The sequence below is a fragment of the Anguilla rostrata genome, chromosome 3 (assembly GCF_018555375.3).
Source record: "Anguilla rostrata isolate EN2019 chromosome 3, ASM1855537v3, whole genome shotgun sequence".
Classification (NCBI taxonomy): Eukaryota; Metazoa; Chordata; class Actinopteri; order Anguilliformes; family Anguillidae; genus Anguilla; species Anguilla rostrata.
The window spans coordinates 66,291,678-66,307,035 of NC_057935.1; the positions used below are offsets into that span (position 1 = coordinate 66,291,678).

The window sequence follows — 15,358 nt, forward strand, 5'->3', positions numbered from 1 at the left end:
GAATTCAATATTGAATTCTCCCCTTTAAAAATAAATATGTACATTTTCCTTCTGTAATTAACATTGACAAATTAATAGAACAGCATGAGATTGGTAATACGTTTACAATTCATATATCAGAATCTTTAGATCTAGCAGATCGTATATTGCAGTATTGGGTTAGTGGAAAAAGAAGAACAAAGTATTGGGCTACTGTAAGTTGTGGCATAAATTAACTTAATATTAATATTTATTGTTTAAAACTCAAAGTGAATCCTATTGCTTGTCATAAATAAGAAATTTTATTTTTGATAACATAAATCAGCTAAATTCTCAAAATGCAATACTCATATTTCACAAGAAAACTGTCTTAAAACATACAAAGCGCATCACAAACATCAGACTATTCAAGATGGAAAATTCTGTACACAAACTTTAAATACACATAGGCACTAGCTTTAATTTTAAATTATCTTCACTTTAATTAAAACTGGTGTGATTTCTTAACAGTTAGAACATCTGCATTTCAACAAAAACCATTTTAACGATCACATAATTTACTAAAGCTGATCTCATGTATCTGCAAATTGTATGGAGATCACTTAATTACCCTGTTTCTGATACAAAAATACATTTGGATGATGATAATAATAATAATAATAATAATAATAATAATAATAGAGGGTGCCTACTATGAAACATTCATTTTTTGGATGGAAAGATGGGCAGAACAGTAGGTGTGTGTTTATTACGGTTTCACAGTGTGTGTTTATCTACCACAGGCCAAAGCCACAGCGCCCCAGTGCTCTCTGGCGTGTGGGGTCCCCCCCCTCTGGACTAAGAGTCCGGCTGCTGGATGTGTGCCGAGTGCTCTTTGGCCTTGAGCCTCAGCGCGGCGATGCTGGACGACTTCCTCTCGCTAGCCCCTGTGAGCGAAGGGTCAAAGGTCGGGGCTGGGGCTGGGGCCGGGGCTTTGGAGGTCAGCACGGCGGTGTGACTCAGAGGATTCACCAGGGTTATAAACCTAAAATGTAAATATCCAGGCTAAACGCTAACCCCGCTGATAACGGTATAAATCCAGCTTACTTCACAATTTACTAACTTTCTAAGCAGACATCTTGACATGTAGCTGCCTTGTCATGAAGCAAAGCTTATTAACTGTGAAGCAAGTGGTATTCCTAAACATCCAATTTACAGTATATTATTATATGTGTGTAAAGAAGTATCTAGGCTAGTATCCAGGAAAACCAGTGGTGACATCCCCAAGCACAAGTACACAAGTAAACTAAAATTTAACAAGAATTACAGATCAACCAGTCGTTATACCTTGCCCACTTCCGTATGTCGAATGCATTTCTTAGCACTGGCATAGTGCTAACTTTATGCGGGGATTAGGCATAAAATCGCCCCAATGTCACGTTCACGTGAAGAAGCTTTAGCTCCCTTACTTTTTTTTTCACCTGTTGCACTGATCGAGGGTCCAGCCTCAGCTGTTCCTTACCTGTTGAAGTGTGGATGGAGGAGAGGGTGTCGGAACAGGGAAGCCCACGTGAGACTGCCCAGGCCCAAGGAAGCGTTGTTAAAGACAGGCGCGGCATGTGGAACCCCCAGGGCGGGCACTCCGCCTGTCCTCCACGTGGGGTCCAACACGGAGGGCTGGTTGAGCGGAACGTCCAAGTACACACCGAGCGGGTTGCTAACCGCCAGTCCAGGGACACAGTTTAGCGCCCCGGCTTTCTCACGCTTACGCCACTTAGCTCGTCGATTCTGGAACCACACCTGCACACAGAAACATATCCGAGGTCACGGATTTACTAGAGAGCATAATGTAATAAAAGAAATCAAGGGGGGAAATAACTCTACAGTATGGTATAGAAAAATAGAACTAGAGTAAAAGCACCCGTTTCTGTTCGACATTTGACTGTCCATTAGCAGTGGCTAATAGTCAGTGACTTAGCCAATTAATGTAGCCGAGTCAAATGGGGGTGTTTAAGGATCCATTTATGGATGTGTACTGTAAGTCCTATCTGAGTGACTGTTTCATCGGAATTTTGAAATGGAATTTTAAAATGAAAAATTAAATGATCAAATGGGACAACTCCAACCCACAGTGCATGTTAACAATTAAAACCCAAAAATACTTGTATTGATTTAGCCTTACCTGAACTCTTGCTTCCGTCAGATCCAAACGCATCGCCAATTCTTCTCTGAGCAGATATAACATATGTTAGGCTACTTTAAACACAAGCCACACTAATATTATTATTATTATTATTATTATTATTATTATTAATAATAATAATAATAATAATAATAATAATAATAATAATACAGTCAACATAGGCCTACGGAGTTTTTACACTTTATATTAAAAGGCACAGGCATTTCTGAATAAGAGATACAACCGCATGCATTTTAAAGCAACACCTGTTGGATTAGCCGTTTTTCCTCCATAGTCATGCTACGTCTACAAGATTATGATTACTTTCCCAAAAAAAATTATATTGCATATAACTTGTTTTTGTTCATTGTTTCCGCTGGTTTGTGATCTATTATGACTCATGGTTTAAAATTTTACTTTCGTTTGCCAATTAAACTTCGATCTGTACTTTAAAAAAAATATAGGAAGACATAGGCTACTCTTAATAACTGGTTTCCGTCATGAGCATGGCATGACCATGAACCATAACAACTATAGCGAGAATAAAACTAATAATAGGACTAATAGCCTCGCTAATAACCTGACAATCATACCTGGAAAACACGTCTGGATAATGCGACTTTCGAAAAGCCCTTTCAAGTTCTTCTAATTGAAAATTTGAAAACGTAGTTCGATACCGACGCTGCTTTCTCTTCAGGGAAGAATGATATCCGTCCGGGCTCGAGACACGGTTCATCTCCCGGTGGTCAACTTCACAGTCCTTCCCCGTCGCGTTCCTAGTTGTGACTTGCTGGGACAAGTCTTCGCTGAAATCTTTTGCGTCAGCCTTTATTGGCAACGGGTGCTCAATGCCCCCCAGGCACGGCAACTTATCACACAGCGGTCCGTCCCGGGATCTGTCACTCGGGGGAAAGCGCCTCTGGTATGATTTTAAGGGATCCGAGAATTGGTCCTGAAATTCTTGCAAGGTGGCCTTGTGTGACGGGGAATTTTTACCACTGTCCACATGGTAGCATATCCTTTTCAGGTGTGATTGCGACCCCGTTTCCATGTGGAGCTCAGGCCCCTTAGAACTCACTGTTTGAAAATACCAAGAAGAACATTCATACCGTAAGTTATATCTATTTTTATTTCCCATTTTTTCCCATTTACATTACTTTCACCTGTTGCTGAATGTAGGCTACGATGGCAGACATAAGGACAGCCTATCTAAATACTTGGCTGTGTAAAATAATCCTGGCACCTCATTTACATCTAAAGTAGGCTATTTTCATTTTGTTAACCCATTTTATTTAATCAACTACGGTTTAATAACAATTACTGTAGAATGATAAGTGGTTACAGTCTAAATCAAAAGTATAGTATGACGAAAAACACGAACAACAGCATACAACTGCTACTACTGTACTGGTAGCTAATAATAATAATAATAACAATAATAATAATAACAACAACACAAACCTCTGTTTCTCTCGGTCCCTTGCTTATTCCCTTTCGCCAGAATACTTTCAATGAAATAAGACGATAAAACTGGGACTGCCTCCGTCGGTTCCATGGAATCCGCCGTGTCGCGGCTCTTGGCGCCAGCCTTGATTTCAAGAGAAGTCTGCATGACCCTTTTCATTACGAACGACTCTGTCATGCGCCCTCGGACGGATCCTCTGCATATCTCTTAAATGGAGTAAACTGTGTAAGCTACATAGCAGGTCCCCCAAAAAATAATCAGGACCGCATTGGTTTCTATTGGTCCGGCATTGGAGTGTTTGCGGTGTGATTAGCATTTGATTACACGAAGGGGAAAGGATTGAGGTGGGATCACAGTTTGTGACAAGAAGTGTATTATTGTCAATCTGTGTGAATGTTGATGCACCACAGCCATCTCATCTTAATACAGATTTGCCAGTGCATATAAATATAAGGCCTGTTTGACTGAAAATAAGAAAACTAATGTTGATAATATATAACATGATCTTTCATCACCAAACGACTCAGTTGTGATGCCAATGCTACATTTAAATTTGGGATATTGTTAAATTTATTTAATATGGTCTGGGGAAAATAATAGTAAATAATTTTTATGTTTTTCTTGTTCTTTTGAGGTTATTGTAACATGGAAAGAGGGGTGTGGAAGGTACTGAGGAGTACTGATGACAAGTGATTGGCTACATTGAGATTATCAATGCACTGATATTAATGAAAGCGATATTACATTGAATACTGCTATTATTTTTGAACTACAATGTATATGATACCATAGTGTTTTGCACAGTAAAATGTTCTGTGTTAATTAAACTCTTAACATAGCACATATGAGTCCAATGGGAGTTTAGCAGCAGTGTAGTATAATGAGTAAGAAGCTAAAGGTCGAAGGTTCGATTCCTGAGTAGGACACTGCCGTTGTACCCTTGAAGGTACTTAACCTGCATTTCTTCAGTATATATCCTGCTGTATAAATGGATGCAATGTAAATGCTATGTAGAATGTTGTGTATGTCGCTCTGGATAAGAGTGTCTATTAAATGCCTGTAATGTAATGTAATTTAACACTGAACATTTTACTGTGTCTGTATTACAAATGAGGGCGGCACGGCCATAGTGGTGCAGTGGGTAGCACTGTTGCCTCACAGCAAGAAGGTCCTGGGTTCGAGCCAGAGGTCCTTTCTGTGTCCGTGCTCTCCCCATGTCTGCGTGGGTTTCCTCCCACAGTCCATAAGCATGCAGGTGTCAGTGTTTGAGTGAATGAGTGTGAGTGGCGTGGGAGCCCTGTGAAGGACTAGCAGGCTTGTCTATGGTGTATTCCTGCCTCTCGTCCAATGCATGCTGGGGTAGGCTCCAGCACCCCCCCAAGACCCTGACCAGGAATAAGATAGATAATGGATGGATGTAATATGAATGAATGAAAAGTAAAATGGCCTCTTTTTGTTTGCAATAAGATCATAAGAATTAATAGTAGTAGTCAATTCATTTTTTTTTCTATTGTTCAATACTTTTGAATCATACATGAATTCTACTGCACTGCTATGTCATTATATACTTTATTCCTGTATAAGCAGAAAACATATGCTCATTTGAGGTCAGTAAAGTAAAATAATATTAATGTCAATAAATGTAAGTACTCTACATTGCGTGTACAATTATTTCATATGAATAACAGAACAATAACAACTCTGATCTGTAATATCTTAATCAGCCAGTCCATTCTCAATGAACTATAGAGGGCAAATTACAATAAATGTGCAATTGAATCCTGAATATTTCGGAAGTCTAGTAACTGATTTCTGGCTCCCCCTGGTGCCCAAAAATGGAATTCTGTGCATGAAGTTGCAGCACGATTGTACTCCATCTTCTATTTTGTGGTCTTTATCTTGAAACTTTTTAAAATGTGGGTTGCACTGAGCATTGCAGACTGTGGAACTATGTCCAGGGTAATGTGTATAAATAAAGTTATCATCTTATAGCCTTATTCAGCTGCATCATATATTCATCTGCTGAAGCAGTGGAGATCAGGTGTCTTCCTCATGACTACAAAAGACCTAGCCGATATTCAAGACCTACAAAACCTACCCAGATCCTTAAACCTACACCCCACTATCAAATCCTTAAACATACAGCCCCCTCGTCCAATTCATTAAGTGCTGTACGTTTCCACCCATTTGGGACATAACAAGTGCAAGAATGAGCAGAATTACCTTGAGAAGTACAGCTTGTCACACTTCCTCTCAGTGAATTGTGTTGTGTGACTGTCCCTGATGAGGATCAATAAAGTATTTTGCTTTTTAATGCTGTGGTCTAATGTAACACACTTCTTGGGTGATCGTCCCTATGGATCAAGGCCTGTTGCGTAAGTATGCCTCTAGCTTCACATTCAATATTTCCTGGTCCTGGTGTAGCTGTGCACTAGACTTTGACATTCACAGCAGGTAAGTGTTAAAGAGTGAGATGCCTATTTAAAATGAACCAATCAGAGTAGTACAAATGGAGGGGTTGATTCACACAAAAGGGTATTCATTGCCACTATGACAAATAACGAATGTCAAAGGTCACAAAGGTGGAAACAATGTTTTTCATGCATTGGCAGTGGCTATGGTCATGGTCCAGTCTGGACACCATTTGCTTAGCCACCTGAAAAACAGGGAATTTCACCATAGGAATCACATGATTGATTACCTATAAGGCACTTCACGAGGCCTGTCCTGCAATTTTGCAGTGGCATTAAGGTGATTGATGAGTTTTGACAGGCCAATCACAGCACGTTAAATGTAAATATGAACATCAACCTCGATCTCATTTTTACAGGGCACTGGAACATATTCACACTCAATGTCTGTCATATGAGTGCCCAAAGTCAACAGAAGCAGTAAAGGTGTTACCTTATTTGTGCAAGAAGTTGTTCATTGTTTTGACATTAATTCATATTAAATTGAAATGATAGATGAAATTTAGTTTCAGTATATTTATGACCAAACTTGGCTGTAACTTGTAATCACATATACACTAATTAATATAATAATGTTATGTTATGATATTGTGTGCACTTTCTTGCTCAATTGATTCTTTACACGTTGAATTCCATGTTATTTACACTTCAGTACGTTACAGTTTTAAATTTGTGAGATGTAATTGTGGATTTGAACTTACAATTACATTTATATAATTAGTAAAGATACTCAATGTTGACTAAACCAGGTTGTCTGGAATGTAAATGGTGATTATAAAATCCCCATATGCAGTTAATTATGATTATTGTGCGCCTGTGTGTGCTGGCCTCTGGGTCATATTCCTTGACGCTGCCCACTTAGCCTGTAATAACCTTTGAAGTTTTGCCACGAGTCTTCAAAAACATGGAAATTGGTGTAATGGCATCCTCTACTGGGAATTTAGTGAACTGCAGTTTACATTCTGCGACTGGTGGAGATCAGTCAGTTCTCCTGTGGACCCCTGTGTATGCCGTGTTTTATTCCAACCACAATTATAATCCCACAATTTCAACTAGCTGTTCGTTTTTCACAATTGCACTTTTCAGAATCATTTACCCCATTAAAAAACATTATGTCGGAAATAGCTATGCATGCCATGAAGAACAAAAGCCCCATATTCATGTTGTGCCACCTTGTGCTTATTGTAGCCTACTATAAGGCCTATTGCAAACGATTATATAGAGCTAAAAAATTTAACTGATTAAATTAAAGGCAATTGTCGTGATTCAGTCTTCTAACTGGGGAAAGTGTGGACACCTAGCCACTAAAACTAACTATTTTGTAAATTATGAAGCAGTTAAAGCTTTTTTAAAAAAGATAACGAGTCAAAAATATGAAAGAACTTAAACACGTGTTCAACAACCAGCATATGCAGCGTTCTCGGGACCGAGTTGAGAACCAATAGCGTAGATGCATACATCTGTTCTATTTCAACCGGATCTTGCCCAAGGAGGGATTTTTACTCGGCACGAACACCCCTGATTTAACCTATCGGCATATCAGGTGTGGACCCACACTGCGCAAGATCGGATACCCCTGCTCTATCGAGATGTCGCCGACAGAAACAAAATGGGGGGAAATAAATGCCGATTTGGAGTTCATTCCGTTTGCTGAGGGAAAATATAGTGTCCGTCATTTAACGTAGGACTAAAGCCTTATTTTCAAGGTAAATAAATTTGGAAGCAATTAAGAAATGAAATGGCTGTTTAGATAGGCCTACTGTGAATGTAAGGAACTTGGTAAAACACTGAGTGGCTGGAGATAGCTTTTTGGGTAGGCCAATGCCCCCGGTATTCCGTTTTCTCCTTGGAGAGCTGCATGGTTGCTAGTTTTTGTCTTGAAATCAGCAAACAGTTCCGAGCAAAGAAACCAGGTGAGGTGAGTTAACTACGAACCGCTTCAATCGATTGTTTAATTTCTCAGTTACAACGCCGATGGCTCTTCAAGGGCAAGAGTCAAGTGCACTGGATTATACCATAGACTTGTGCAGTGCTTACCGTTTCTGTAAGGGATGGAACACATGTCTGGAGCCCAGTTCTTTACGAGTCACCTTTTAGCCTTTATAAAACTTGACCTAATAAGACAAATTGTCCTGTAAAGTTCTGCGGTTTGCACTGTACTGGCTTGTCTTGTTTCCTTTGAAAACTGGGTCCAATGTATGCAATAAATCAAACCCTCAACCATAGGTGGCTCCCTCTGTTCTTGTTAAACCTTTACAAGTAACAATTTATAGATCCCATCAATAACCCGTGTTCTGTCTCTGTCTCCCGCCGACGCGTTGTGTGCCGCGGGGCAGAACGATAGGTTTATATACATCAGGAGAGCTGGTATTCATCTTACGGATGCAGCAAGGAACCCGTAAATATAGGGAGGGGCAAAGCCAAGCCTTTAGGCTTAAACCAAGCCATCGCTTAAACCAAGCGTCACAAGGGAAAGAACGTGTCAAGCAAGATACACTTTGCATTTGGCTTATTTAGGTTAGGACGGTCAGGAAAAAGACACAGGCTGATTTATTGATCATTTGTTGATTTTGGGCACTGCTTGTCTGCCGCAGCTTTGTGAAATTGCAATACTAATGCCTCCAAAAACACGGAGGTATTAGTATTGCAGTGTTGACCTCCTGTTACTCACGATGAAGGGCACAGAGACCCTACATGCTCTAGCCAAGCTGAGAGCTTTTTTTTATCACAAAAATTCCATAGTCCGCAGGTCTGCTAAAGGAAAACATTAATTTTATTCAGAGTAACAGGAGATTAAACTAACTTAAAAAAAAGTGTGTGGGCGTTCTCAGTGTGTGTCTAAGAAAGGTGAAGAGAGAGGTTTAATTGAACAGAAGCTTAAAAAAAAGAGGTTAGCTGAGGGCTGTCCTGTGAGGATCGGCCCCATGGTCCACCGTTGTCTGAGGTAGCCTACACGAGCTGTAGAGTGAATTTGCGCCTCAGCCCTGGAAACATGCTTCCCTGCACCTGGGCTGTCAGGAAGCCTGTTCCCTCTTTTGATGGAATACGTGGCAAGTTCCAAAATGGACTCCGCTCTTTGCTTCTCAGGTGGAGGTGACAGGGAGTGTTTCACGCCAGCTCAGGCTGAGAAATGAGAATTTCATCGACTGGAACTCCCAACATGGTTATGGACATGGCAGAGGTGACCAGCGGGTGAGTAACATATCCTAAAAGGCTAATGTAGCAGAACATCGGGGATATGCTGCACAGTTATGGACTGGTTAAATAGGGTATTAAATGGGGAGTAGAATGTACAATAAAGCCTTATCAAGATCATTAGTGCTAATGCAAGAATGAATTGGGGGTGAGGTTCACTTTACCTTGTTAAAATAACATTAAATGCTATCAAAGGTACACACAAGGGGCCATTGCTGAACACTATTGCTGAAGAACACACTGTGTTTTCAACAGAGGCCCAAGATAGCAGGCCGCTTTAAAGATGTTTAGTTTGGAAAGCTGATCAAAAGCCACTAAATGAGAGAAGCCCATTAAAAAAAATAAAATAATAATAATAATAATAAATAAATAAATAAATATATATAATTAAAAGGCCCCAGTGGCAAGCTGTGGTTCAGTCTGCAGGGTGGCTGACTCTCGAGCTGTACACGATTCCCCCAGGGTCCGATCCCCACCGGTACTCCTCCTAACCTGTGCTCTTAATATGTTACCTTCTCTGCTTTACAAAAATAAAAATAAATAAAAGTAGAAATTAGGCTATGGTAATGCAGGGATCTCTAGCTGAAATCCAGGAGGGTCGCGGTGTCTGCTGATTTTTGACTTAAGTGATTCATTTAAGTCTTTGATTGGCTGAAGAGCCTGCACACCTTGTTTCCAAAGCCAAAATTTACTGCTGATTAAAAGATCGTAAAAGCCATACGATACTGCTGCCCTCCAGGTGTGGGGTTTGAGACCCCTGCAGTAATGTAACTAATGATTTAAATAAAGGATTACTGTTCTTAAAATGGATGCTTTTCAACACTTTCAATGTTTGGAACATTTTAGATTTGCAAACAACCTCCATTCTTGATGTGTCTGTATCTCTGAGGGACTATTATGTAGTTAATTTATGCTCGAACCTCAAACCATTACCTAACAAATAATAGCTATTGGATTGTGGGATAGGTGATGTTGACTTGCATTGGTGGATATTCCAGCAAGCACTGTTGTGAATAGGGCAGGGTATGGCAGGTTTGAGGACGTCCCCGTGTACACCAGACATATGGAACAATAAGACCTGTCAGTCTGACCATATTTTATTCAAAGGGCTGTTAGACGGGGGTATTTAAACAAACTCTTCATAGATTCTGATGGATCCGATGCAGATTAATCATGTAGCACGAATCTGGATTTCCTCAAATCGCAGGGCTTGTGTGTAATCCCTGGGAAGAGGGGCGGTTGCAGATTCGTCAGGCATTAAGGGGCTGCACACTTGGACTTTCACTTATTTCAGAGACGAGTATTCAAGCCAGCTCGTTTTATTTTACGAAGCGAGGCGTGGGCATGTCGGCCAAGGCCCTTTAATTGCGCGCTGTACCAGCGCGGTGTTTCGAAAGCAAGGGTAAAGGAACCCCGCTAAATTTATAAGGAAATTTCCCCCGCCTCTCGTGATTTACGACGCATTCCCGTCACAGGGAAGGCAGCGGGAATGACCGCGGACAGAAATCCCCGGCTACGATTTGTCACCAAGCCGCGAGGTGCCAATATCTCTCCGCGCGCCGATCCGTGATTTACGCGGTCTTGTCCTTCAGTTCGGCGACAGCGGAGGAACCGCTTCGCCTTTCAAATTTCCGCAGATTTTTAAGTGCCGTTTTTAATTATAGACCATAGCATGTTTACCCAGGTAAAATTAGTGAATGCTCATAATTACTGAATTTGTTTCGCTGAAGGCTTCCTTTTAAATGCAAATTACAGTTTCAAATTTGCATAGCAGTGGGATTTGTTGTGTACATGTCCCATACTGGATAACGTGCTGTGACTCATCTTCATTTATATTTATTTATTTATCTTTTCTAATCAGGGCTCATCTTACATAGAGAATTTATGAATGATATGGTGGGGTAGGCTTTACGGGTTTCGGAAGTGATTGGATTGTTGTACTGAATTCGGACATAAATCACTTACGTTTGAATGTTATATGGACAATAAATGTAATGCATATTTATTGTCCAAACAGCTATATGGTTTAATGTCAGAAAATTTCAAGTACCTCTTTCAAGGGCAAAATGGCCTATTCATAGAACTGAACTTGCAACCTATTAGTTGTATTAGCCAAGATTGATAAAATCTAAATTGCACTGCTACACAGATCCTGAAAAGCGGTCCAGATGTATGCTATCAAAAAATTGGGCAATGGGTGAGAACTCAGCTTAGTGTCTGAGACAATATGAACTACTTCTTAAGAGCTGTTATGTTTAGCAGAACAAGTCCTTTGAGAGGCAGGGATACTGAACACAGTAGAATCAAGAATACTGCATACACTATTTAACTGAAGAACAATGCATTCCTTCAGATGCTATGACGAATGTCTGTTTTCATATAATATGCTTTCATCTGCACTGTATCACACTGTGGCCTTATTCTCTTGGTCGCCACTGGATGGCAGTAGTGGACTCTGTGAAGGATCTTGGCGTGATCACGCAGAAGTCTTGAAACTGTGTTTTTATTTTTTTCAAACAGTCAGAAAAAAAGAAACATTTGATAGCTCCATTTTATTTTCAATCAGCACACAACCGAGTATTAATTTTCACCCACGTTTGTGCACACTTCTCTCCCCCTGAGAATACAAACCCCCCTCTCCTTTCACACTTGTCCTAGTTTATTCCCACACCAACAAAAGAAGACTTCAGGGTAAGGTTGGATCAATTTAGGGATTGTTCCTCTGGAAAACTATCTCCACTTGGCCCAATTTAGCCCGACTAGCAGTCAAACACTTGAATGATTCAGGTCTTTGTAACAAATGACAGGCGCATAACCCTCAGAGTCTGTCCTCCCACCAGTTCTATGTTTCAGAAAACTTTTTTTTTTATTTTTTAGAAGGGCTGGATTATTACAAATATGTATTGTGCAGTTGTGGAACGTTCTGTTTTTCCAGCTCATCTTTGGGGAGTAGATTGTTTATCCTCTTCACTCTTTGAGTGACAGATGCACTGGGAGCCAAACCCCTCCATACCTGCTAGGCAATACCGACCCTCCCACTTTAACAGTTTTCGGAAATTGAGTGTGGAACTGGTCCAAATAATTCCGCTGTGCTTCTCAGGCAAGTTCAGGGGTTACTTCGTATCGAGGCAGGAAGGAGGATGGACACATACACTAAATGTTTTTTTTTAAATTATATGTCCTACTTAAATGCGTAAATATTTGTAGGTTCTCATACTCCTGATGATTTAGACGGCGGTGTGTCATCATCGTTTCTCTGGGGAATCAGCCAACGTTGTGCAATCTTTTAGCTATCGTAAAGCGCTCTAGCGCCAAGCGAAGGTTTTGTGCTGGAACACGAAACGTCTAGGTGTTTGGGAGGGACCGTCTGGCCCCGCCCATATTAGCCTCTCAGCTATAGGAGAAAGGGGTGCTGGGCCATCTCTCGTGTACGATCTTGGCGTGGTGCAGGCTTGACTGTGGTTTCCCTTTCCTGTTTTCTATAAGGAAACTGCTCATTCAGAACTGAGATCCAACCTGCTGGCTGCTTTATTTTTCATTTCATTTCTGTTTGAATGATGTTTTTTATTTTTCATTTTTGGTCCGCTGTTCATCTGAGCATGAGTTCTGTATATTTCTCATTTCTGTTTGTTGAGTTCCCTCCTGCATGTTTTTCCGCCCCTGCTCAGCTAACGGACCTCTCACAAATAACACTATTTCACCATTGCCTGATTTTTTTTTGTTGTTGTAATAAATTGTAATTATGCATCTAAACTGAGGTTGTGGTGTCACAAACTCACACAGAGACTGATTTGTGCAGGGTGAGTACCTCATAACAATGGCACAATGTCTATTCAAAGGGTTAACATTCCTGGGTGGATCCTGGATAGATCAGCCAAGTAATGTAATGCAGGAAAATGATTTTTTTTTTCTTTCTTTCTTTCATCCATCCACTGCATTACCCCTCTTTGGAACCCTCGGTCTGCACAATGGAAGAGTGATCAGTCAGCAGGTCTTTTGATGTGCAAAGGCAAAAAAAAAAACCTGCACTAACTGAAGGGGATTGTTCATTAAAAGGCAGAATCAGAGGGGAAGCCTCAGATCAGAGGTGCATTAAGATGGGAGGCGCGAGCTTCGTTCTCGTGCTGCGTGTACTGCGCGCGGTTATTTGCGGCCATTTAAAAAAAAAAAAAAAAAAAGTTTATCTCGTAAGCCTTCATATTTAAAATGAAACGTTTTATTTGGGGCGGGAGAAGCGTTTATCGGCAACCAAAGTGGTAAATAACATTTAGGAGAGAAGCCGCTGGGTTATAAACACATGTTACTGCCTCATTATTTTTTACAAGGATGGTGTGCAAATTAGCCTAAGTGTTGCCTTGATTCTTCGCCTCATTGTGCGCCCTTCCTCTTCACGTTGGTACGGTATCTGGAGGGAAACGTCGCGTGGTGGTGCGCAGTTTACAGTTTGTTTGCATTGTAGCCCAGTTTGTGTCACCGATTGCCTCAGTTATAATATGCATGTTGTGGCCGTAGCCTTAATTTAGCATTTTTAATTGCACTTGTGAGTTTTGCTTTTTACGTAGGGCTATTGGGCATGCTCGCACGTCACACCTAGGATTAGGCTAACCCTTTCGGTTGTGTTAGTGTGTCAGCTCCTGCAAGCCATGAGTGTTGCTTTGACAAACACCTTCTGAGTCATTCATTGGCGCCAACCTTTCCTCAGCCTTCCAGCTTTCTGTTCTCTGTATATATTGTTCAATAATAATAATAAATGATGCAAGTGCTAGAAGAGCATCGACATCCCTACATTCCGGCGAGGCAGAAGATGCTGCACTTAAGGTTTCAAAAGAGGCTTCGAGTTGTTAATCTTGTTGGTGAAGTTGCCGTGGTAAGAGCTTTATAATGTGGCCATTTTTTATTGTATTCTCATTGCATGAACACCACAACCCAAGCTTAATGTAACTGTCCTCAACCGGAGAATTATCTCAAACTTGTAAGATTATGCTGTGATATTTTATTGAGGAATGTCTGTAATACATTTTTAATCCATCCATCCATCCATCCATCCATCCATCCATTATCTATACCCGCCTATTCCTGGTCAGGGTCTGAACACAACCTTTGACCCATTTTATTTTGTAACTGAGCTGATTTGGAAAGTCACTGCATTGCTGGCTGAAGTTGTTACCTTAGGACAGGGCTGTCCAGTCCTGTTCCTGGAGGTCTACTGTCCTGCAGGCTGTCATTTCAACCCTAATTTGGCACCCCTGATTCTGTTGATTAGCAGCTTAATGAGCTATCTAGCTGTTGGATGAGGTGTGCTTTGTTAGGGTTGGAATGAAAACCAACAGGAAGATCTCCAGGAACAAGATTGGGCAGCCCTGCTGCATGGTATCCTAGCAACCTTGTTAATGAGCATACAGGGCAGCACTGGTGAGTAGTGGGTGGCATCGCACCGCTACAGAATTGTTACTGAGTCTGTGGGTTGTGACTCGTACGGTTCCCCAATTGCCAAAAACAGTAGGTGTGTCAGCACACTCCCCTGAGTCTAAAGTGGTACATGCCTAATGCGTGTCACCTTGATTGCCAGAACTGCATTAAAGTGTGCGCTAAGCTCTATGGTCATCATCCAGTTTGAAAGTACCATAGACGTTTACCCCATCTATCCTACTGTTCAGTACCTCATTTGGCAAATACCTGTCCTCACGAGTTACCATTCACACTCGGGCCTATTGTTATTCACATGATAATAGCAGAAGAGAAGACAAGTGTAGAGGCTTTAAAATGAAATCTGTTTGTTTTGCTCTGTTACTGTTTTCATATATGAAGCCTCGTTTACAACTTTCATAACTCGTTTTGCCTGCTGTGTTATTATATTTATGTATTATTAACTTTTATTATCATGTGCCTTCAGCGTAATTGTTCAGGTTTTATGATGAGCATTTCAGTGGGAGACAGTGGCACCCCCGCTTTCCTGTCTGTCACCCCCCGAACGGGGGAAAAAAATGGAGACGTCGCTCTGTCACTCAGACATCTCTCTCTCGATCTGCTCTTCTGATGGCGGCGGCCTCTTCGGTGTCTCCGCTCCCGTTTTCCCTTCCGCTTCGC

At 41.0% G+C, this 15,358-nt stretch overlaps 2 protein-coding genes across 5 annotated transcripts in view; one reads left to right on the plus strand and one right to left on the minus strand.

Moving 5' to 3' along the window:
* Positions 1-258: 258 nt before the first annotated feature.
* Positions 259-8,438, minus strand: LOC135251699 (aristaless-related homeobox protein-like). 2 transcript variants are annotated; one of them, XM_064329381.1, is made up of 6 exons: positions 8,114-8,438; positions 3,602-3,728; positions 2,734-3,217; positions 2,141-2,186; positions 1,481-1,758; positions 259-1,003 (listed from the first exon to the last, which is right to left on the minus strand). In XM_064329381.1, the coding sequence occupies exons 2-6, from the start codon at positions 3,693-3,695 to the stop codon at positions 817-819; spliced, it is 1,089 nt and encodes a 362-aa protein (XP_064185451.1). In that variant the 5' UTR covers positions 3,696-3,728; positions 8,114-8,438; the 3' UTR covers positions 259-816. The 2 variants fall into 2 exon arrangements, with proteins under 2 accessions (XP_064185451.1, XP_064185450.1); XM_064329380.1 differs by having other exon boundaries at positions 3,602-3,811.
* Positions 7,605-15,358, plus strand: part of il1rapl2 (interleukin 1 receptor accessory protein-like 2) — a 324,225-nt gene continuing 316,471 nt past the window's right edge. For 2 of the 3 annotated variants that reach the window (XM_064329375.1, XM_064329376.1), the window contains exons 1-2: positions 7,605-7,994; positions 9,164-9,268. The gene's annotated coding sequence lies outside the window, so the exon portion shown is untranslated. The remainder of the gene's footprint in view (positions 7,995-9,163; positions 9,269-15,358) is intronic. The other variant, XM_064329377.1, reaches the window with a different exon arrangement.